Raw genomic sequence first — 24,043 nt, 5'->3', positions numbered from 1 at the left:
GGGTGTTTACAAACCTCCCCAGTACCTCATTTCAGTTGTTATCAATGCATGTGGTCCCTTTCTTATGGAATGACTTCACCCACCCACAAAGATAAAAAATGTCACTGCTGGGATGTGAGCAACCAGCACCAGAACAAGAGGACACAGTCTCAAGCTGCTCCAGGGGAAGTTTAGGCTGGAGGTGAGGAGAAAGTTCTTCACTGAGAGAGTTGTTAGCCATTGGAATGTGCTGCCCAGGGAGGTGGTGGAGTCACCATCCCTGGAGGCGTTCAGGAGGGGATTGGACGTGGCACTTGAAGACATGGCTTAGTTAGCCATGAGGTGTCAGGCAACAGGTTGGACTTGATGATCCCTGAGGTCTTTTCCAACCTTACTGATTCTGTGATTCTGAGAGCAGAGCACTCATTTGTAAAGCAATTGATGTGGGATGTTGAAGTCTTTTTTAACAATTCCAGAATCCAGAGCTACATGAAATTAGAGGTGATTACATATGTGTTCTTGTGTGCTTGTGCATCTGTCTAACATTGATAGGACAATTTTTACTGTGAGATCTGGCACCTGCAAAGTACTTGCTACAGGATATGAAGTGCTCTGGGTGTTTGTTATTTGAGAATGCATGTTCCAGGAAGTAGTTCTCACGAATAAAGGGGTTTATTTTCCTTTTAATTTTAAATTCAACCCTCTCCTAACAACCAACCCACAAAACAGCAGCTTCTGTCGTCTCCACGCCGCCTGAACGCTGAAGATTTGAAGGCAGCTGCTGCCCCCTCTTGGCACTGACTATAAATGCAAATACTTGGCATTAAAAACGTCCGGATCCTAATCGCTAATTGCAATCACTAAACAACAGACCATTTCTGGCGTTGAAAACGGTGTGACACTGAGACAGCCCAAAGGGCACTTGCCACACAACCATAAAGGTTCAATCAGGCAAGGTGTAAGGTCCTGCACCTGGGGAAATCCTAGATATCAATACAGGCTCTCTACAAAATAAAGAGCAGCCCTGCAGAAAAGGATGTGGGGGTGCGGGTGGATGAGAAGCTGGACAGGAGACAACAATGTGTGTTTGCAGCCCAGACAGCCAATGGCATGAAAAGAAGTATGGCCAGCAGGCTGAGGGAGGTGATGCTGCCATTCTGCTCTGGAGTCTTGCTCACCTGGAGTACTTCATCCAGCTCTGGGACCCTTAACACAGGAAAAACATGGAGCTGGTAGAGCAGGTCCAGAGGAAGGCCATAAAAATGATCAGGGGGCTGCAGCACCTCTGCTTTGAGGACAGGCTGAGGGAGCTGGGGTTGTTCAGCCTAGAGAAGAGAAGGTTCTGGCAAGACCTAATAGCAGCCTTCCAGTACCTGAAGACTCCACCAGGGAGGTGGTGGAGTCACCATCACTGGGGGTGTTTAGGAAGAGACTGGATGGGGTGCTTGATTAGATAGTGTTGGGTGATAGGTTGGACTTGATGATCTCAAAGGTCTCTTCCAACCTGGTCTGGTCTATTCTATTCTATTCTATTCTAATTATATTCTTATTCTATTCTATTCTATTCTATTCTATTCTCATTCACAGCTGCCTCTAACCCTCTGCTTGTTTTATGACAGCTCAAGTAAGTGTAAGTTTTCTCTCCTTTCCCTCTTCCTTTGATGTGCTGAAGTTACCCACATCTGAACCCTTCTACAAATGTTAGAGCTAAAAAAGTACTTGCAGCTCTAGCCCTCCCCAAGTGTGCATTACACATTTTGTCATCCAGCATGACTCAGCCTTGTCCATTAAGACAGCTCCTGCTACTTTCTATGCACATTCTCAATAAATCCTTAAGTACTACCATAACTGCACAACCACAGGCACCATTCCACTACCTTTCACTTGAACTCTCTGTTCATCCAGATGAACTTGGTCCTTTAGGGCAAGAGGACCACTCAAGTATAGATGAGAAATCATTTAAAAATTTAAAGATGTGTTTTAAAGCATTAAAAAAGGAGACAATCTCAACAAGGTTTAATATCAGGACTGAAAAAAAATTCTGATTTAAAGATATGGTTTGTAACTTCAGTGGAAAACCCAGAATGTGGCTTATTATTCCCAATACATGGAAAATAAACCACCCCCAAAAAAGCAGTTTCCACAATTTTACTCAAATGACTTATTGCCAGCTACAGCTACCTGAAGGGAGGTTGTAGCCAGGTGGGGGTTGGTCTCTTCTCCCAGGCAACCAGCACCAGAACAAGAGGACACAGTCTCAAGCTATGCCAGGGGAGGTTTAGGCTGGATGTTGGGAAGTTCTTCACAGAGAGAGACATTGGAATGTGCTGCCCAGGGAGGTGGTGGAGTCACCATCACTGGAAGTGTTTAAAAGGAGACTGGATGAGGCACTTAGTACCATGGTTTAGTTACAAAGAACAGTAAAGAGGAGAGTTCTTCCAGGAGAACTGCACTGGTCTACCATGAGCAGTTCTATGGTCCGAGTACATGGGCAGCAGATCCAAATTTGAGTAGGGGAAGATCTGGACAAGGCACTTAGTGCCATGGTTTAGCTGATTAGATAGTATTGGGTGATAGGTGGGACTTGATGATTTCAAAGGTCTTTTCCAACCTGGTTGATTCTGTGACTTAATCCTTTGACAGGCCTGGGACTTTATAGCTCTTCTTAACCAAAGGCTTCAGAGTATTTATGGTATTATAATAAAGCCAGACAATGCAAATATTTTCCCCCCCTTTTATTGAACATTCATCATAAAAAGCACTTCAGTAAAATCTGAGACATAACCTCTACCTCTGTCTTTTTTCAAACATAATTCATTGTTAACTGTTGCTGGCCAAGGCTGGGTTAGTGTCAAACTTCATGTGAGGTAGCTCCAGTTTTCCTTGTGGTAGCTTTTTGGCTGGGTGTGGACTACATGCTTACCAGATCACAAACACGTGTGGTTAGGTGTCTGTATTTCATGTAACACCAGAAGAAAATTAAATACCAGTCTGAATTAGGTGCAGAAATCACTGCAAGGCAGAAGAGAATATTTATTTAGAGGCTAGTATCTTCTATTCAGTTTAGCTGGATGCATACATTTGTTGCAATATGCTCTGCCTGCTACAGAAGTGAGAGCAATCTGTGAGGCAATAATGTTTGGACAGATAACAACAGGAGCAGGGAGGTCATTCTGCCCCTGTACTCAGCACTAGTTAAGCCAAACCTTGAGTACTGTGTCCAGTTCTGGGCCCCTCAGTTTAGGAAAGATGTTGACTTGCTGGAATGTGTCCAGAGAAGGACAACATAGTTGGTGAGGGGTTTGGAACACAAGCCCTAAGAGGTGAGGCTGAGGGAGATGGGGTTGCTTAGCTTGGAGGAGGCTCAGGGGAGACCTTACTGCTGTCTACAACTACCTGAAGAGAGGTTGTAGACAAGTGAGGGCTGGTCTCTTCTCCCAGGCAACCAGCACCAGAACAAGAGGACACAGTCTCAAGCTGTGCCAGGGGAGGTTCAGACTGGATGTTAGGAAGAAATTCTACACAGAGAGAGTAATTGCCCATTGGAATGTGCTGCCCAGGGAGGTGGTGGAGTCACCATCATTGGAGATGTTTAGGAGGAGACTTGATAGGGTGCTTGGTTGCATGGTTTAGTTGATTAGGTGTGTTGGATGATGGGTTGGATGTGATGATCTTGAAGGTCTCTTCCAACCTGGTTTATTCTGTTCTAATACCTGAATTCTGTTTGATACCATTGTGGATTAAGATACAGACAGGCAGAGGCAAACCCTCTCCCCTGCCAACCATACACTTCTACACAGGAAATACAGCCTTTGATCAGAGTTAGATTTATTGCCATAAAGCACCTTCCTTTACTTTACATGCTTGTAATTAACATTGGTCCCAGATGCCAACACACACCGTCCCCCCCCTTAAAACACAATTGTCTCACTGAAGATTTGTAATAGGCAAAGAATTATCTACTAAAAAAAAAAATAATTGCAAATTTCTCTTTAGAATATTATTTTATTTTTTTAAGTAAAAATATATATACACACACACACACACACAAGTAAACTGTTTTACACTTAAAAAAAGGTAAAAATGATGTCTGAATACTGACTTGCCTCAGAATTTTTCCCAAGCCTAATTCATTCAACCTCTGGGAATCAGCAGGACTGAGTTCCAGTTACTGACCAAGGGTGGAACACACATTTGTCTATTGGATCTGAAAATCTCAACTTGCAAAACTCTTCTTCAGTTTCAATATTAATCTCTAAGCATCTTAGAATGACTACGATAAACCAGCACGTTAAGTCAGCTGGTAGGAAGTATGGAGTACGTGGAGACAGACTCTACTGCCTGAGCAAGATCCTTTCAGTCAGGGCTTTCTAAACAAAGATTATAAAAACTGCAAGGAAGGAAATCTGGTAATAATTTACTGCTACCTGATCTGTTTACTCCTAGTCATTTTCTACAGCAGCTGTTCCTTCTGTTGATCTCATAAATAGCTTAAAAATAGACAAGGTAAAAGCAGAGAAAGGCTCCAGCAACTTCCAGTAGAAAAAGAGTCCAGCATCATGAGAAACTGGTGGACAGGGAATGTCAGGGAAACAGCTCTAGAAATATTCTTCCACTTCAGGCTAGAACTGATCAAAAGCATTCAGTGGAAAACAAGGTGAGACAAGAAGGAAGAACAAATAAATTAAAGATTTCACCTTTCCCTCAAACAAAGGGAAACTGTACAGGCAGATTGAATGCCTTTGTGAAAAAGCTACCGGACCAGCTGGATTGAGTCTCGATTCAACAACCGCAGCAAGACTTCATACAGCAGTGATTTTCAAAGACCAGAAGACCACTGCTTGGCTCTGAATTATCCTTTCTGACAGAGGACACTGAACGTTGCAGGTCACAGAGAGTTTCAGAGTGACTGGGGAGGGGGGTGGGGAGGAACACAAATCTGGATGCAAAGTTGCAGCAGCGGCTTCATCTGCTACCAGGCAGCCAACGTGTTCTCAGCGTTTCCGAAGCTTCAGAGAAAAGAAACATGCCTGGGGACCTGTTTCTTCTTCACACAGCTTTATTTTTAAATACTACTTTTCATGTGCTGAAAAAAAACTGTACAGCTTTGACTATTTTAAAACCCCTCACCAGGATGCTGCATGACAGAGACTAGTACATATGTAAAAAAAAATACCCAAGAGGAACCAACTGAATGTTATTCCACCGAGGAAGTGGAGCTCATGCGCACACGCACCACACACACAACGCTCCTGGAACAGCCAAGTTAAGGGATTTATAAATAGCAAAAAAAAAAATCTTTGAATAAAGTATATACATTTTTAGGCTTCTTTTCCCCCCCCCCCCCCCTCTATAAACATATATATATATAGTGCTCCTAGGAGAGACAAGTAACTGTGTTCTACATCACAATTTAGAACGTAAGATTCCTTGATGTTACTCTAAAGGCCTTTGAGGTTTTTTTTTCCCTTCTGTAAACGCACCCTGCACAGTGACTCTTGCAAAGATGGTTTCTCACGTGAGTTCCTCTCTCAGTGTCCATAATCTCCTCTTTTCACCTTGCAGTTCAACAGCCTGCAGAGCAGCAAACAGGAGAGCTGGCACTGCGTGCTGAAATAACAAATGCGATTACCACGTGGAGAGTGCTGCACTTCACCGAAAGATCTACAAATGGAGTATGAGCGACCGGCCAAGAAACCGTCCTCAACATTCCCATTTGCAACCGTGCTGTGGGCCTTTAGATGCACACCAATTCAAAGCTATTTTAAAGATACACTGCTCTTACAAAAGGAGTAACATTTTGTTTCAACAGTAAGACAATTATAGGTTAATAAGACTTCCATAACGTAACGCAGATAGGGCCAGACACCGTATGACTCTGAGCACCTCCTGTAAAGTACTGTGCAGTCAGCTTTCACTTCTTGAAAGATTATTTTAATGTGAAATGAGTATGTTTAGTACCCATCAAAAGCACTCAGCATTTCATAAAGTCAAGCTAATGATCACCAACTCAGACCACTCTGCATTAGCAGTAACCACATCCATTCAGGAATGAATGCTCAGTTGATGATGCTCAGAAAGAATACCAAAGGGCCCACGTAAGTGTGGATATTTTTTGTTAACTATTTTGCTTTTAAAACCCCATCCAACTTATGGAGCAAGTTTTAAATGGAACAATTGGCAGTGAATTCATTAAAACAATGCCAAAAATCTCACTCATAAAAGGATCATGGGCTGAAAGATCACAATAAGCAAGTGCTCCCCTGTCCTAATTGGCGTTTGGTAGTCTTTGCTCTGGTTTTTACTCTTCTGTGAATTGTAAGAAACAGCCAACAACCACCTTTCTTTGAAAAGTTACAGTTCAAAGTCCCATGTACAAAACTCATGGATGCAATGGCACAAGTCTCCTTCTCATCCTTCTACAATTAAAGCTTGTTTTACACCAAACTGAACAACAGGTTTCCCTTTAAAGCGTCGAAACGAAGCTGACCACATCTTATTCTACTTCCTCGGGGACATTAATGAGACTAAGAGTTGATTGTACTGAGGTCATCCTTTCTAGAAATCTCATGTTTTGGTGCTTATTGTTAAAAGAAAATTCATTTCACATGCCATGTGTTAGGTAACCACTGTGTGTCACGCAAAAGACAGTTTTCCACATTTAGCATTGCTCACGAGGAAGCCCTGAGGTAACCGCCTTTTTTCCAGGCAACAGTAATACAGTTCCCTTTGATATTTAATCACCCTTTTACAACCTACATTAGTATATGCAACTTGGAGCAGTCCATATTGATTATCAATCGTTCCCAAAGATGGGATATGTCCAGTTGACTGGGTTTTGCTTGTATGTTTTTAGGATAAGGACTCGGCAGAACGGGCTAATTTGGGCGCAGTGTCTTCTAACGGAGCTTCGACGGAATTCCCCAGGTCTCCATTTTCATGTCCATCAATACTTGGCTTCTTATCAAACACTGTAGGTTAAAAAGAAAATTTAAGGATGAGAAGCAGTCTTGGGAAGGACAGAGCAGGAAGTCTTATGCTAGGAACTGAAACGTGTGCTGAAATGACCACTAAAATAAAAGCTAATAGGTTTTTAGTGAAACAGTGCGTGGCAGCGAAACACAAACTGTTTCTACAGCTCTCTGAGCTAACAAATGTGTTTGAAGAATCACAGGATCACACAAATTGTTTCTACAGCTCTCTGAGCTAATAAATGTATTTGAAGGATCACAGGATGTCAGGGATTGGAAGGGACCCAAAGAGACCATCGAGTCCAACCCCCCTGCCAGAGCAGGACCATACAATCTAGCTCAGGTCACAGAGGAATGCATCCAGACAGGCCTTGGAAGTCTCCACAGAAGGAGACTCCACAACCTCTCTGGGAAGCCTGTTCCAGTGATCTGTGACCCTTACAGTAAAGAAATTCCCACTTGTGTTGAGTCAGAACCTCCTGTGCTGCAGCTTACATCCACTGCTCCTTGTTCTAGAAGCAGCAGCCAAAACATGAAGTGTTAAGGGGAATTAACTACTTCTAGCCCAGAGTCAGGAAAAGGTTAGAATGAATCTGAATTTCAACCTCTGTTAAAAGGCTATCACACATAAAATATCCCCACAAATTATTTTAGTTAAATCTAAGTAAACCAGGCCAATAAGTGAGGGACCAACCAAAAGAGCCAGCAGCCTACCAGTAGGTTAATTGAATTAACAGTAGATTAATTCTACAATGAATACAAACCCAGCATTTCCCACAGATTGGTTTGCATATTGAGACTTCAGAATCAAACTGCATGTAACACAGTTTCTAGAAGGTTTACCTTGTGAGGGTTTGACATCCACGTTTGCATCCTTCCTATTAGAACTTGGATTTGCACCTTCTTCCAATTCATCAAGATACAAACGATAGCGGTGTCCGCTCTCATCCTCATATTCGACGTTTTCATCATCTGAATCAACTTCTGGAGCAACATACACCACTTCAAATTCAATCTCTCCTCTCTAAAATGCAACAAAACATTGCAAATTTACTTTACAGCTGCACAGCGCCCTAACAGGATAACCAAGATGAGCTAAGTCACAAAACCATTTCCAGTGTCTTTACAACAGTAAAATGTATCTGCATGAAGTTTTTAAACACTGAAGTGCAGTTCTATAGCTAAGATTTAGCAAAGCTACCTGAATTCCTTAGCTTTGTACCAAGACATTCTAAACTTCTAATGAGTAGGTTTTCTGATCAATCAAGGGCACTTGTTAACGGTCTGAAAACGGGAAGCAAAGCAGGAGGAAGAGTCTGGACCACAAAGGATATGAGCAACATTGTTTGGCTGCAGCTGTCCAGTCATAAATGAATAAAACATATGCCACTGAATAATTATTTCTCTGGCAATGTAACAGGCTGATCTCAATCAGCCTTAGTGAAGAATCATAAGCCAGTGGATTTAAGTGAACCAGTACTGGCCCAGTATTTTCCTTCTTAAATAGCAAGATGTAAGAGGATTAAGTGTAAGGTGATAGAGCTTCAGGAATCACTGGAGTTTAGCAAGAGACTGTGCTGAACAGAAAACATGAAAATTCAAGATAATTCAATTGGCAGAACACAGGAATCACCTAAATTGCCTGTTGGTAATAAGTCCCAACTGACCTGCTGGGAAAGAATAGTTACAGCTTCTTTATGTTTGGCATCTCTTAGGTTAACTCCATTGACTGCCAGGATAGCATCACCAACGTGCAGCCCTCCACATCGATCAGCAGGTTGTCCAGGATGGATTTCAGAGATCAGTATTGGAACACCATGCTCCTTCCCACCCTATTAATAATAATAAATAAAACATTTAAAAGGTTGATTTTTAGTATTTTATTATTAATATTTTTTTAAAGGTAGATTTTAATTAACTGATAGTTTCTTACAACATTAACATTACAGAATCACAGGGTCAACCAGGCTGGAAAAGACCTCAGAAATCAAGTCGGCATCCTGGCCTGCATCAGAAACAGTGTGGCCAGCAGGAGCAAGGAGGTCATCCTCCCCCTGTACTCAGCACTGGTTAGGTCACACCTTGATTACTGTGTCCAGTTCTGGGCCCCTCAGTTTAAGAAGGATATTGAGACACTTGAACATGTCCAGAGAAGGGCAAGGAGGCTGGGGAGAGGCCTCAAGCACAGCCCTATGAGGAGAGGCTGAGGTAGCTGAGGTTGTTTAGCCTTGAGAAGAGGAGGCTCAGGGCAGACCTTATTGCTGTCTACAACTACCTGAAGGGAGGTTGTAGACAAATGGAGATTGGTCTCTTCTCCCAGGCATCCAGCACCAGAACAAGAGGACACAGTCTCAAGCTGTGCCAGGGGAGGTTTAGGCTCGAGGTGGGGAGAAAGTTATTCACAGAAAGAGTAATTGGCCACTGGAATGTGCTGCCCAGGGAGGTGGTGGAGTCACCATCCCTGGAGGTGTTCAAGAGGGGACTGGACGTGGCACTTGGTGCCATGGTTTAGTCATGAGGTGCTGGGTGACAGGTTGGACTTGATGATCTCTGAGGTCTTTTCCAACCTTATTGATTCTATGATTCTATTACCCAATACCTAACACCTCATCACAACCAAGTGCCACATCCAACCCTTTTTTGAACACCTCCAGGGACAGTGACTCCACCACCTCCCTGGGCAGCACATTCCACGGGCCAATTACTCTTTCTGTGAAAAACTTTCTCCTCACCTCAAGCCTAACATTCCAGTGGATGCTCTTAAAGTGCTTGTTTCAATATGCTTCAGACAAAATGAATACTTAACAAGAACATGAGATGTTCCCCTTTATGTTTCCTCACTGAAAAGAATGGATAAATTTGAAATATATACATAAGGAGTGGAAGGAGACAATTCTGAATGGTAATAAAAGCATAAAATAATACACAAGCTGGTGACACAACATCAAAACCTCACTAAAAAAACCATTATCAGGCACCATGCTGACTTGCCAGAAACAGAAGTCACATTTAGAATAAAAGTGTAATAGCCAGGATTTTCAAACTTTGTTCCAAAGAATTCATAGAGCTTTTGTGAGCTGGGAGATTTGAGTTACAGTCACAACAGCTAAGCTTGGGAAGTCAATTCTGACATTGTTTCAACTCCTCTGCTGACTTACCACCCCTGAAATTCACCACTGGCTCATCTGCTATGGTGTCCATACCCTAAACACAAGTTGAAATCATCAGTTCTACAAAAGTAGCAGTTTATCTATTCCCTTATCTATCAGATTGAATCTTCAAGTCCTAGGACCACAGCTCTGGTACTGTGTGCTGGTTTTTTGGTACGTTTTAACAATCAGTTCACTGATCCACATGTTTTACAGAAGTACAAACACAAAGTTATATTGCTGCTTCTGTGTGATGGAAAATAAATGCAAGTACTTACTGTGATTGAAATTCCTAATCCTTCATGATCTTCTTTAACTAGTAAAACTTTTCTAATTGGACCAACACCTTGACTCTTCTTTAAGGCATCAGGGTCCTAGTTTGAGGAAAAAAACCCAATGTAGCATAAATATGTGAACCAAAAAAAGGATGCACTTCTGCATTTTGGTTATTTAAGTTATATACAAGCAGTGTATCAGTAACAGAGTTTTAGACTAGCTCCAGGCAGGGCAAACTTACAGTGTCCCTTTACAGGCAGAGTATGAAATCTGAAGGAGATTCTTCACTATGCACTCCTGATGAAAATGTAATTTCAGTGCTAAGTGATGCACAACACACAACTTCACTTCAAAGGAAGGCAATCAGCCACATATTAAAAATAGAGAAGGACTGCATGAAGCAACACTGATCACTACTGAGAAGTTACATGATGTAAACTGCAGTTTAGAACTAATCAAATTATAGAAGATGATCTAATGCTGTCCCAAGGAAGGCACAGCTTGCTCAAGTTTATTTTTACTGTAAGAAAAACAAATCATGCCAAAGCCATTCCACCCAAAACTGGAAAAAAAACATAAATCTAATTAAATCAAGGTAATCATTCTGCTTTTTTTAAGCCAGTGTTGCCATTAGGCATACCTTTAAAATCACACATACATTTATTTGTCCAGCAATATTTTATATGCAACTGGCAGCATAAACAGCAAGATCCATCTGACCAACTCAGGTATTGAGAACAGATAGAAGTAAAGGACCTTCCTGAAAATGTTTGGGTTTATGCACTGAACACTGGAATGATTTAACACATCATGTGCCCACTTGGGTGAATCCTACCAAGGTTACCCACAGTTTTAAGGGTTTACTTTTGAAAAAGTACCTTTGGAAGGCAAAAACAAGCCTAAGTAATTATTTTGCAGTGTCAGTTTGTCTGACCTTTAAAACCAGTGTTAAAATTCCATTTCAGTTCAATCTAATCTGATAAATGTTATTCTTCTTGGGTTTTGCAGAACGGAGTAGAAAGAACGGAGTAGAAAGAACGGAGTTAACCAGGTTGGAAAAGACCTTTGAGATCATCTACATTTTGAAACCTAGGTAACAAAATGATGCTGTTAAATTCATATTTATACACAGACATGGCAGAGGCTCAGCATCCAAAAGGACTAAGTGTTCCCAGGTTAGTCAAAAGAATTTTTCATGGTCATTTATGGGTACGAGCTATTCAGCATGGAACTGTCCTTCAGCATAGAAAAGAATCATGCATTTAGAAGTGACATTTAAAAGGATACCATACTGAAGTGAAAACAAACACAAAGATGAAGAAAGTACTCATATCTGTTTTCCATCTTTTCAGCTTACATGTCCTGGTGGTGCTTGCATTGGTCGTTTGAGATCGTTCCGACCTCGACAAGCTCTGATAACGGTTTTGTGGCGGTGGAGGTGTATTTCAGCTTCCAGCTGATTCCAGAGCTTGTCATGAGCAGGTCCTTTCATATCTCGGCCCAGTAACTGAATCTGCTGGACCCTACATAATGACAAAGAGAATAAACCAATATGCTACAACTGAAAAAAATCATACACTTCATCTGGCTACAGCACACAGCCACATAGCAAGAACTGGTTCTTCCTTTTGTTCAGTTAACTGCAAATGTGAGTCTTTTCCTGCTTAGCCTTCAGATCTCTCCCTGGGGATGCAAAGGAAGAAAACAACAACAAAAATATCTCATGCTACAGGACATGGATGGAGTTCACATACCTTCCAGCTAGTTCCTTATCTAAATACTTGGCTGCCAGTCTTGCTCCATAAACCTCAGCCTGAAGCACAGCTATGTGTCTACGAAGTGCTTCATTTTCTTTCCTCAGCAACTTCACCTCAGCTTCCAGTTGAGCCTCTTTCACTTTTTCTTTCTTGTTAGCTTCAAGTTCTCTCTCCTTTACATGAAAAAGGGGGGAAAACAACATTGGAAAGCTTTATCAAAGTTAATAATGAATGAGCCCTTAATGTTTCTGCATACACAATCTGAAATTACTCTCCTGTGTGCAAGACATGCATGCAAGATAAAGAGTGAAAGCAGGGATTCTGGAAGTGCAGCTACTGGTTTGCATACTCCCCTCTAGGGAGAGGAGGCCTTGCATTCAACTTTGTGCTCCTGACACGACTTTTGTCTAGCTTACCACTACTTAGCACAAAATGCATATACCAGTTCAAAGCCCATGAACGAGAATCAGCAACTGCACTTCTCCCTGTCACACAAAGGGAGCAAAATCTAAGCAGCATGAGTATCATCCTTAGTTGTTCCTGGGTTCCAACAGGAACTTCATACAAAGTAAAGATACTCTTTTAAAATAAAAACCTACAAACCCCACTAAGCCCTTCAATTGGACAATATTCTCTAACTATTTTATCATGATTTTTACCATGATGTCAAAGAACTGCTCTACAAGTCTGTTATGTCTGCAAAGTGACAATTATTTTCACACAAACAAACAAGAAATGTCCTGTTAGGACTGCCAAGAGAAGTGACAAAAGCCTCAAAAATGTTTTAAACATCGAGGAGGATACAGAAGAGTTTCATGCTTTCCAGTGTTCACTGGCTCTACAAGACAGAAGGAGGTGTGCTTTCCATTGGTAATATAAAAGACAACCCCTAAACCAAACAAAAATGCAACAGCAGTGGCAAAGATCAAAGCTGACAGTTAACAGTGATCCTGGAGCTTTTTGAAAGGCAAATATTGAGTAACGATAACAAGCTGTATAACAATAAAAGTGGAAATGGTCTTTAGAAACTTTTCCAATCTATCACCATGAAAGACCAAAAGATAAAAGTTAACTTTGCTTCACTTTTTCTTTGTATTATTGTGTTTATATTCCTAGGGCAGTTACACTTGCCAGTGCATCACATTAAATTATGCCCCTAAAAAGAGCTGAGAAAAGGGAAAACAAGGCAAAGTTGGCAGGATTATACTGGTTTTAATTACAACACACAGAAGATTTAATACTACATTGATAGAAGCGTACAGTGTTTATGCTTCAAAAATTGTTTCAGCATCTTGACTCTCAGATCCTGCCAGAACAATCCTTCAGAACTTGCCAGCTACAACCCCAAATTTAGCTGTAATAATAAAGAAAACACACAGAAACTGGGGAAAGAGGCCACCACATCTAGAAAGGAAAAACTAAAATGCAAAGAAATTCTTTCCATGGCATTTTGCCAACTGACACGAAAAAAGGAACAAGGCAGGTTTGTTTCACCAGTTTCTGAGGCTAATCTATCTAAGCTGTTTCACACAACAAAAGCACTGCTTAAGCATTAAAGAAAAAACAAAGAGGTAATCAGCATACTTACCATCTCATCCACAGAAAGGACAGACTTAAGACAGAAGAAAAGAGTTCCACAATTAGAGAAAGAGGCAATAGGAACTTGAAGAAGAAAATGCAAAAATAAAAAGTCAATTACTTACTCCAAAAGAGATTTACCATCAGGTTGTTTGTTTTATGAGAAGGCATAAAGAACAAGCAGAGTGCTATTAAGTGTACTTAGGAATAATGATGGTATTTTGCAGTGAAAGTTACTGTAAATCTGGTTTTAAAATGTTCATGTTATTGTAGCATTTAAAACAATACTTTCTCCTAAAATACCAAGGATGCTTAGGAAGATGGTAAGATAATGTAAAAGGCAATGAAGCAGTTTTGAAAGGGTTGTAGGAAATATACTGTAGAAATATAGAGAAAATATAGAAATATATACAGAAAATACAGAAATATATATAGAAAATATAGAAACATACATTAAAAAAATACAGAAACATATAGAAAATATAGAAATACATAGAAAATAAAAGTCTGTAATACAATGGTGCAGCCACTCTTCTGAGAGCAGCTGCTGGACACATGCAGAGTGCACGACTCCTTAGCTGACCAATTCCTTAGCACACTGCCTAGAGCAAAACAATAACATTCCATGTGTGCCAAGAACAGCATCCTCATGTTGGCACCCATACTGCAGAAGCCAACTCCTTGACATGCTGGCACCTCTTACTGGGAAAAGATTTTAGCTTATATATGTGGTTGGATTTTACTGGTTAAGTGATTGATAACAAACAGAGTATATAAACAACCACCCTGAGCAATAGTTACTTCAGTTAGGGACTTAGGTTAGGAACAGCTTGAGGGGTTTAGGGCTGCTAGGAACTACTGCTTCTGTTAGTTAGCTGCTTCCGGTCAGGGCTTTAGGATAGGGCTGCTGCTAGGGATATATTTGGGACTTCTACTTCTGTTAACTGCTTCATCTGTTAAGGGCTTCTGAACTTCTGTTAAGGACACTCTAAGACTCTGTAATGCAAGGGATTCTACAAGGCTGTAATAAAGGACTTCTGGGATTCTCTGCACTTCTGGAATCTCGTTGCTATATGGCAAACAGGGTTTGTGCCTTCAACTGTCACCCAATGGCCCCTGAATCAGGGGGGAGGAAACAACAACATGACACCTGTTATACTGAGAAAAGATTTCTTTCAGAAAGAATAGCCAAGTATTTATTTCAGGAGGGACATAAAGGACAGGGAGAACTAGCAAAGAAGAATATCATCTGCAAAACAAGAAAAAAATTTCATCTAGGCTTCATATTCTTACAACTTGTACTCAACAGCTTCACACTCTTACAGAGAAAAAGGTACTCCACTCAGACTAAGCAGAAACCCCATAATCTGGCAAGAAAGTCAGCCTAAACTATGAGATGTTATCAACTGCTTACAGATCTGAAACATTTAAAGGTACTCCAGTTCACCATTACTGTACAGTTTTACAGTTTGTAGAGTATGCATTTATGCTAAGAGTCTACATATGAAAGAAGAGTGGTTGCTAACAAAGCAAGATGGAAGTTAACTAGGACAGAACTTGATTTCCCCACCACATATTCTGTTGACACAGTTCTTTGCCCTTGAAGCTTTTTGACTGCCAGATCATCGTGACAGTTTTTATTTACCTAAACTCAGACTTCCCATTTTAGTGTCATTTAGGCAGCATCAATTTTGCTTGTTCAAGGTTCCTAGACCTTGGTAGCCTTCTGTATCTAGAACAGTTTAAAGCTGAACTTCTCTCTGTTAAAACTATGAAATCCCTAAAGGCAAAGTAAAGCAAACTAAAGAGATTAGCCCTAATGTTTATGAACAAAAGGAAGAACTAAGTGGAATTAAGGAGAGACTATCACTCTAGGCTGTAAGTAAAATTGAGTTTCAACACAGACAACATCTGAAACAATGCAAGTAAAATGCACTTACACTTCTGTGGAAGAAGACTGCTCTGAGTCTTCATATATCTTTAGGAATTGCTTATAATAAGGTAAGAAGAAACAAAAAGGTTCAAAGTATTACTCTCTACATCTCTCAGAAGTTAAGCCTCAGTAAGAGGTCTAAGCTTCTAAAAACCATTTTGTACAAAACTGTCAGTGGCTTACTAAGATATTTAATGACAGTCTGCTGCGTGTAGCAATGGATAGCACTGTAGAAGCATTTTAAAGAGAAAGAGTAACAACTGAGAGAGGACTGTGATGCCATCTACCCTCTTCCTGTATGGCAAAACAATTCCCTTTGTGCTTTTATCAGAGTGTGACTACAATAAAAGAAACAGGCTTATCTTAAACAAGCCTCAAGTGTGACACATGAAGATTTGGTTGTATTTGCATATTGGAAGCTATGCTCTTCTGCAGCTTTGCTCTCCAGAATATTATACAAATATTTTCTTATTTTAAAGAAACCACTGAAAACCTGCTTGTGTAAAAGCAATTTCTGAAATTCTTATTCATTATTCATGTTATTTTTAATGGCTGTTAACAACCAACCATAAATGTTAGTTATCAAAGAAAAAGCTAACTCTCTCTGACACAGTCAAAGCTTGTAACCAGCTTATTCACACCTTCTGAGGAAGAACTTCAGCCAGGTAAGAAAAAAGTAGAATATAATCCTTCATTCAAGACACAATACTCACCAGCTTTGCCTTAATAGCCCCAGAATCAACACTCTGACCAGTTTTGGCATGTAGCTGGAGTTGAACAGCGTGGAGTTGCAAAAGCTGATCATGCACTTCCTTTTCCAGCACTGCTTTCTCTGCCTGGGTCTCTGTCAGTTCAGATTTCAGATCAACTAATTGTGCCTGTGAAGATACAATCCATCACAGCAGTTAAAGCAATGATTACATGGGCTCATCAGAACTATGGTATCTGCTGGTACATGTATGCTATACACAGTGCAATGCAGACAAGAACAATTAATGCAAACAAAAGATAGCAGGAAGGAATTGACTCTCAGTGAGAAGAACTTACTGGGTCTAACTTTTCAGGTATGCCATTCAGACAGCCTCATTAAGCTTTTTAGTGCAATTCGATGGGATGGGTCAAGCCAATCTCCAGCTTGCTGCTGCCAAGAAGATGGGGGTGAATGACTCCTCAGAACACAGCAGAATGACCTCTCCCTGTTTGCTTACATGGAGCCTCAACACACTAGGTGAGCATTTACTTTTGTTGAGAAATGGGGCTTCCAACTGTCAGCTTGATTAAAAACTTTATTTACTTGTAAACCCTCAGAGACTGACAAATCTTTACATTATTTTAGGTAAGTTCTGCCCTTCTCAGCTTGGCCAGCTCATTTAATTCTCCATTATGTTATTCTTCAGAGCACTACTTTATATCCACATTCCCTTTGTTATAAAGGAATCACACAGAAAGACCACTGAAAATTCAGCAGCTCTACAACCAGTTTTGCAAGCTGCTCCATAAGAAACAGAGAGGGGGCAGAGACAACAGAGGAAATTACAAGACAGACCTAACAACAAACACAAGCAGACCAGCAATAAAAAGAAACAAACCAAAACACAAAACCTTGGGACTATTTCATCATTTCTATCTCAGGCTTCCAAACAAAGCAGTCTGGTGCCATCACTTTATCTGCATGTGTGCATTTCTCCCTTTTACATCTTCCCTCCCTGATGATGTCAGTGAGTCCAGCTTCAAGATTCAAACACACACATGAGAGTGGTAAATGGGTGTGATTAAACTTCCTACAAGGTGTAAGTTTTGAGCAAAACATCTACTAGCAGGGAAGAGTGATGGATTAGTACCCTCATAGAGGCCAAAGTGGGAAGAGTCAGTTTGTTTACTCCACCCAGATACAAGAGCAAACAGCACTAGGTGGTTTGCTCTCATCTCTGGGTTGGCCAAGGTGATTAGGTGGAAGGTAGGCAAGATGAAGAAGCAAAAGATGCTGTGACATGGAAACCTGAGGAGGCCTGGACTGGAGGGTCTTAGTGACTCAAGAAAGTGCTCCACATTGTCATTAGGACAAATCATTCCCCACAAATCAGTAGCAAGGTGAGATTTCACAAGCTCCATTGATTCTGTTACCAATAAAACAACTCCAGTATAGGTATTTTTAATTGCTAATTTTACAAGAGAGGTCCTTATGAACCTTGCCATGGGATCAAACCAAAATTCAGAGACAAACAAAGTATATGAGGCATTTTTACTACTTCAGCAGCCTATCTTCATGTAATTTATGCTAGATCCCAGAAAGTTTACTGACATGTTTATGTAGTTAAACACTCAGTGCTCACTGGGATGATTAACCTTCTGATTTAAAGGCTGAAGAATGATCAAACACAACACATTACACAGCACATTACAACACTGCAATTACTCTGTGACTTCTGCCCCAGTATATGAACAAAAAAGCAGTATAAATATCAAGATATGACACCAGCATATTTGCTTAACATTATATTTTGGGGGCATCACTTTAAAGGCAGAAACATAGCTCAAAGGCAAAAGTAAGTAAAAAAAGCCCCTAGTTATGCTTTACAAACAAAAAAAATCATTATTCCTCAGTTTTCCCAAAACATTACAAAACTGCAGGACAGCAGACAATTTTTCAGGATGTGACAGCTGCAGTTCCTACAGCCTGAGGCCTAAATATGCTCACAGGCACCAGTCATGCAAGTGGCATTGGTTCACTTATAAGAACCTGTTGTGCACTGCTATGAACCACACATACTAGGAAGTTTTCATGGGTTCCCCTAACTTTAGCATCAGCCTCTAGATGCCAAGTACCTGTAACTCTTAAGTATGATGTTTCTCTAATTGCTGGAAGAAAGGATTGTCCCCAGTCTTCCAAATGTTGCTTTGCCACTTGGACTACAGTTCTCCAAAAGACAGAAACACTCTACCCTTTCCCTGTCTTGAGTATTTGACTCTTCCTGCCTATTCAGCAGCATTTGCTGCCATTTCTCCCACAGCCCTACTAAGCTTAATGGACCAATTTGAACGAGAAACCAGGAAAGACACCAGAATTTCACTGTGCTCCTTGCAAAACTGAAGTGTGACAGCAGTGTACAAAATGGGAGTTTCTGAGTAAATTATCCACTTGGGAATGGTAATTTTTGTTGATTCTCCCACCCCCATTTCAACACAACCAAAGAATGCTTGCCACTGGTCAATGATGAAAATGACTGCTCGTAGTTCAGGACATAAAATTAGCTTGTTCAACTGGTTTTCCAAAAGCCCACATTCTAGTAGCAGCAGATTTCTATTCCAAGGAAGAAAAAGTATCCAGAGTTAAAAATGTAATTAATAAAACTGCTCAGTAGATACTGAAATTTTTAATGATATTTAAAAAGATAAATAAACAATTTACTTTTCTTATTAAGTTATTGCAACTGTGTTTCCAGTTTTACAGGCATATCTATCATGGGGTAAACCATCACAGAATCACCAAGGTTGGAGGAGACCTCAAGGATCAAGTCCAACCTGTCACCTCAGACCTCATGACTAAACCATGGCACCAAGTGCCACATCCAATCTCCTCCTGAACACCTCCAGGGATGGTGACTCCACGACCTCCCTGGGCAGCCCATTCCAATGGCTAACACCTCTCCCAGTGAAGAACTTCCTCCTCACCTCAAGCCTAAACTTCCCCTGATGCAGCTTGAGACTGTGTTCTCTTGTTCTGGTGCTGGTTGCCTGGAAGAAGAGACCAAGCTCCTCCTGGTTTTGGTTTGGTTTAGTTTTGTTTGTCATGGTTTGAACTGTTTTGGTTTTCTTTTAAAGGGTTTCTCACATTACTTATATAATACTCCACATTTTAGCTGATACAATGACAAGTTACCTACAGAAAAATTCTGCTTAAAAGGAGTATGTTCCTCCAATCCTGCTGATTCCAAGTTCAAAGATGTGAAACTACATAGGCAATTAACTACTTAGACATTCACTTAAAGCTTTTCCTGAACTATAGCCTGTACTTGGGCTCAACACAACTGCCAAGACATAGGGTGTGCTCTCCCAGACATTCCTTTCTGGCTTGTTCATGTAAAATTACAGAATCAGAATGGTAGTCAAAGTGCTAGAGTTAGTCAACCTCAGTTTTCACTGGCACACTGACTTACTTCCTATTACCTCAAAAAAACTGCACCATACAGAACTTTTAATTTTTGGAATGGACGTGTAGACACTGCCTTTCTTTTTTTCTTCCCCTCAAGTGTAAGTCAAATGGGAAAACCCAAATTCCTCTCAATTCAAAATCTACTGAAATCTCACAGTGGCTGTCAGCCTGCACCCACTGATTTACAATGCTTTCTAAGAGAGCATCACAAAAAAATCTCCTCAGAAATAGCCATCATCTTTTGTTCTGGAGCCTAAGGCCCTTACAACCATCCATCAACATACACTTCTTCATTTGCTCATACTGAAGTGAAGCTGGGCTCAGAAAAGATGGTGGCTTCTGTCACCTAACACTTCCTATTTGATAAGCTACCTTAATTTAACCTTGTCCTACTGTGACCAGCAGGACAGACATAAAAGCAAATCCTCCTTTGCTTAATAAATTTAATTTAGGACTGCAAATGCTGTTAAGCACAGTAGTATGCTTATAACCTTCACCACACTAAAGCACAAGTAAATGTATCTGCACACATCCCCGGCGCATCTGCACACCTTCAGGTTGCTTCTGGATGTAACATACCCCTGAACTGGCAATGTAACTTGCTCTTTGGAAACCTCTGTCTTCCTGAAATACTTCCTTCACTAGTGAGAAACACCCTTCATACAGTATTTTACCTAGACTCATCTCTCTAGCAGTAGGTATACACCAATGATGCCACAATATTTTCTGCACCAAAGTCCTGCAGAAGGACCTTCCATCCACTAAAGCAACCAAGCTGTGCCTCTTAAAAGCAACTGTATTGCTCAAAGAATGCATATTAAGCTGATGAAATTGATAAATCAAATTCTAAACTGCATTTCTTTAGTCCTGTCAAGGAAATATTGTTGTTTGTGGGCTCAATTGCATTAATAATTTTTTAATTATGGACTTTATTTTCCTCCAGGAACAAATACTACTCATTCAGTAAGACACCAGCAGGCAAATGCAGCTGCAGGAGTAAAGTCTTAGCTTTCAACAGACATACTGAGTCGGTGCATAAGGGCATATTCCTGAAGATGAATTTAACTTATTGGCTTGACTGTGTCTTTGTACCTAAGCAAACTATGAATAATGACACTTTATGGATGTGATGACAGCTCTGTATTAAATATACAAGCACTACAAAGTTACAATTGTTAGCTACTAAGAAATGAATGCAATTTGAAGTTATGAAATATATCCATTAGAAAAAAGTTAATTCACTGAATACATCTTAAACTCCAGTATTAATCATCTCTTTCAGTATCTTTAACTGCATGCTTCATTTTGGACACTGAGGCACTTGACTAAGTATTTGTGCACATAAGAAGACAAGACACGTTCTCAACAGAGCAGCTCCATCTCTTGGAGATTTTAAACAGCAGCTTTAATTTACAGTTTATCACTGTAATAATCATGGGGTTTTAAAATGAACACTTTTCAAGGCAATATTATAACCTTCTAAAGGTCTGTTTGAAAGATAAAAGGGATGAGGCCTAATACTACTATCAGTAATAAAAGTATTAGACAAAAGAGTTTTTATTCTCTTCCAAAGCACTCACTCTGAATCCTCCATATCATTATCAATTACATCATAGACTCTGACATACACAATCATTATGCTACAACCATTAACTGTGCTCCTTGGCTCTTCAGCTCATTCAAGACTGAGGGACTGATCTTCAGTGGTTTAGGTGCCTCTAGTAATTTGAATTAGCTACCAAAATACCTTTCAAGATCGGAGTTCTGTCATTTCCTTTCAAAATATTTGAGCTTGACACAACTTTTCAAAGAAGTTATTTACCAAGCATGAACTCATTCTCTTAAAATAACTTGAAAGCTCATCTGTTTTACAAGGCTGTACAGAGTACCCACCAGCCCTGTGTAATATGCAATAAATAGGGATTGTCTTCTATCAAACCATAACTCTTATTTTACTACACCTATACAATTAAGCCTACTGTATAGCTTGATAGTGTGTATATATATATACATGGAATACTAAGATGTATATGATAGTATAGCAGTATGAACACAAAGAATACCACAAACATCACTACAGTAAGTATTCTGGTGAAATAAAGACTAACATGAAAAAAGCTCCCAGTTTAATGAGGCCTTTCTTCTACTCTGAAGTATTTTGTTCCTGTTAAACTCTCTGGATTATTTTGCATAACAACATCTTCAAACCAGGAAGAAACCTGATTAAAACCCAAGTCAATTTACCTACTTCACTTCCTACTGCAAGGCACACCTTCAGAAGAGCATGTCACTGTTTGAAGACTCTTAAATTTCTTTATTATCATAAGGACTGAGGACACAAAGGACTGAAAGAACTGAATTATGTGGTTTACTTGTATATTGAAGCTCTTACAAAGCGTGTTATCTTCATGGGTTTGAAGAATCTTCTCCCTTTACTCTCATGTCTTTAAAAGGAGACCAAGCAGCACAACACTAAAAAGAATGGTTTACAAGAGATACTGAAAGGTTTTAGCCCAGGAAAAAGCTAACTGAGGGAAGAAACATCAACAGTTTTCTACTGTGTAAGAGAAGAACAAGACAGTTAACATCCACACCTGGTAACAAGCCAAACGACACCACCTACTAAACTAAACATGAGTCAGGTTGGACAGCTACAAAATGACAGGAAAGCTCCCCAGAATCTCCTTCCAGAGTACTCCAGCTCTTGCACAAATCACAGGACCTGCAGCCCTGCCCAGCTTGGCTCCAGCTGATGCTTCTTTCTTCCCATCCTGACCGAAATTCTGGATTAGACACGAAGAAAACTTTCCAACAGTAAGGAGAGTTAATATTCTCCTCACAGAATGAGCAATCTCTGCTATTAATTTTCAGGCACTGAGTTTGGCAGAGAGCTATTTGATCTAGCTCAAAGAAAGGACCTGCCAAAGTCCATCCTCGATCCATTTTTCTATTTGTTTTACTTATAAGCAGGCATAATGTCCTCAATTTGATTACAGATTATAAGATGTAAGCATCTCGTCTTCGGCCCATTCTTAAAAAGCTTTCCAACTTCACTAGAGACTTAATGCACGTAGGAGACCAGTCAGCGGCATCTGTTGCTCAAGACTGCTGCTCCCAACATCAAAGAGAACTTTCCTTTTTTTGGCACGCACCGCTTCATGCCAACGCTGTAATAAGCAAAACCTGAGGACCGGCACGGCCAGGTCCGCATCCCGCGGGGCTGGACAGAGCCTCTCAAAACGCAGGGCCAGGTTAACCCTTCCCGGTCGGTTCGAGCACGGCGCCCATCAGCCGCAGACCACAGGAGTCGTCTCGCTGCCGCCGCCACGGGCAGGGCACGGGGTCCCCCGCCGCCTCTGCGCGGCGTGGGCGTGGGCTGCGCCACAAGACGAGCACGGCGCCGAGCACAGAAGCCCACTGCCCCACCTCCGACCACAGCCCCCCCAGGGGCCTCCTCAGCTTCCCCCTCACCTCCAGCTTGTGGTTGATCTGGGACACGGTCTGCGCCTTGTGGCAGAGCTGGGCAAAGCAGGAGCTGAGGCTGGTCATCTTCTGCCGCCCCTCGTAGGTGATGTCGGCCTGGTCGGGGTCGATCTCCCCCAGCAGCAGGTCCACGTCCACGAAGGCCTTGTCGAACTCCTTCTCCAGCACCTCCAGCCAGCGGAACATGGACACCCCGCCGCCTGCCGCCGAGGCCGAACCGGCCGCGCCTCCGCCGCAGGCCGCAGCGCCCGGCCCGCAGGAACCACCGCCCGCCGCCGACATGCTGATGCTGCTGATGCTGCTGCCGCCGCCGCCGCTGCCGCCCCCTCCCCTCGCACGCCCCGGTCCCCCGGGCAGGGCAGGAGCAGAGCCCGCGCCCCCTGCCTCAGCCTCCGCCCCGCCTCAGCCGCTCCCCCGCGGCTCGCTCCCCGCGCGCGACCCCTCCCGCCCCGCGGGACAAGGCGGCAGAGGCGGCGGCGGCAGCAGCAACAGCAACAACGAGCCCGACCCGGCTTCACCGGGGCAGCCACGCAGGGAAACGATAGGAATGTGCCCCGGCGCGCATGCGTGACGGCTCTGACAGGCGGCTCCAGAGGCGGTGCAGGGGCACCCGGCGGCCCGCAACGCGCGGCTCATACTGCCTGCCGCCGCGTGGAGTTGTGGCAGGCAGCGGTAGCGGAGCGCCGAACTCTCGATCACACCTGCGCTCCCCAGCCTGCGCACTACACAGCCTGTTCCGCCAGGGAGCGCTGTGTGTTGGGCCG

General features: G+C 41.8%; 1 protein-coding gene across 2 annotated transcripts; it reads right to left on the bottom strand.

Annotated features, from left to right (window-relative positions):
* Positions 1 to 6,309: 6,309 nt before the first annotated feature.
* On the bottom strand, positions 6,310 to 23,591 carry GOPC (golgi associated PDZ and coiled-coil motif containing). 2 transcript variants are annotated; one of them, XM_054174033.1, is made up of 9 exons: positions 23,268 to 23,591; positions 16,357 to 16,521; positions 13,721 to 13,744; positions 12,130 to 12,305; positions 11,733 to 11,898; positions 10,378 to 10,473; positions 8,618 to 8,782; positions 7,794 to 7,974; positions 6,310 to 6,950 (listed from the first exon to the last, which is right to left on the bottom strand). In XM_054174033.1, the coding sequence occupies exons 1-9, from the start codon at positions 23,559 to 23,561 to the stop codon at positions 6,832 to 6,834; spliced, it is 1,386 nt and encodes a 461-aa protein (XP_054030008.1). In that variant the 5' UTR covers positions 23,562 to 23,591; the 3' UTR covers positions 6,310 to 6,831. The 2 variants fall into 2 exon arrangements, with proteins under 2 accessions (XP_054030008.1, XP_009904366.2); XM_009906064.2 differs by lacking the exon at positions 13,721 to 13,744.
* Positions 23,592 to 24,043: the final 452 nt, after the last annotated feature.

This window comes from Dryobates pubescens, chromosome 28 (genome assembly GCF_014839835.1).
Source record: "Dryobates pubescens isolate bDryPub1 chromosome 28, bDryPub1.pri, whole genome shotgun sequence".
Taxonomy (NCBI): Eukaryota; Metazoa; Chordata; class Aves; order Piciformes; family Picidae; genus Dryobates; species Dryobates pubescens.
This window is presented reverse-complemented; position numbering and strand designations above follow the sequence as displayed.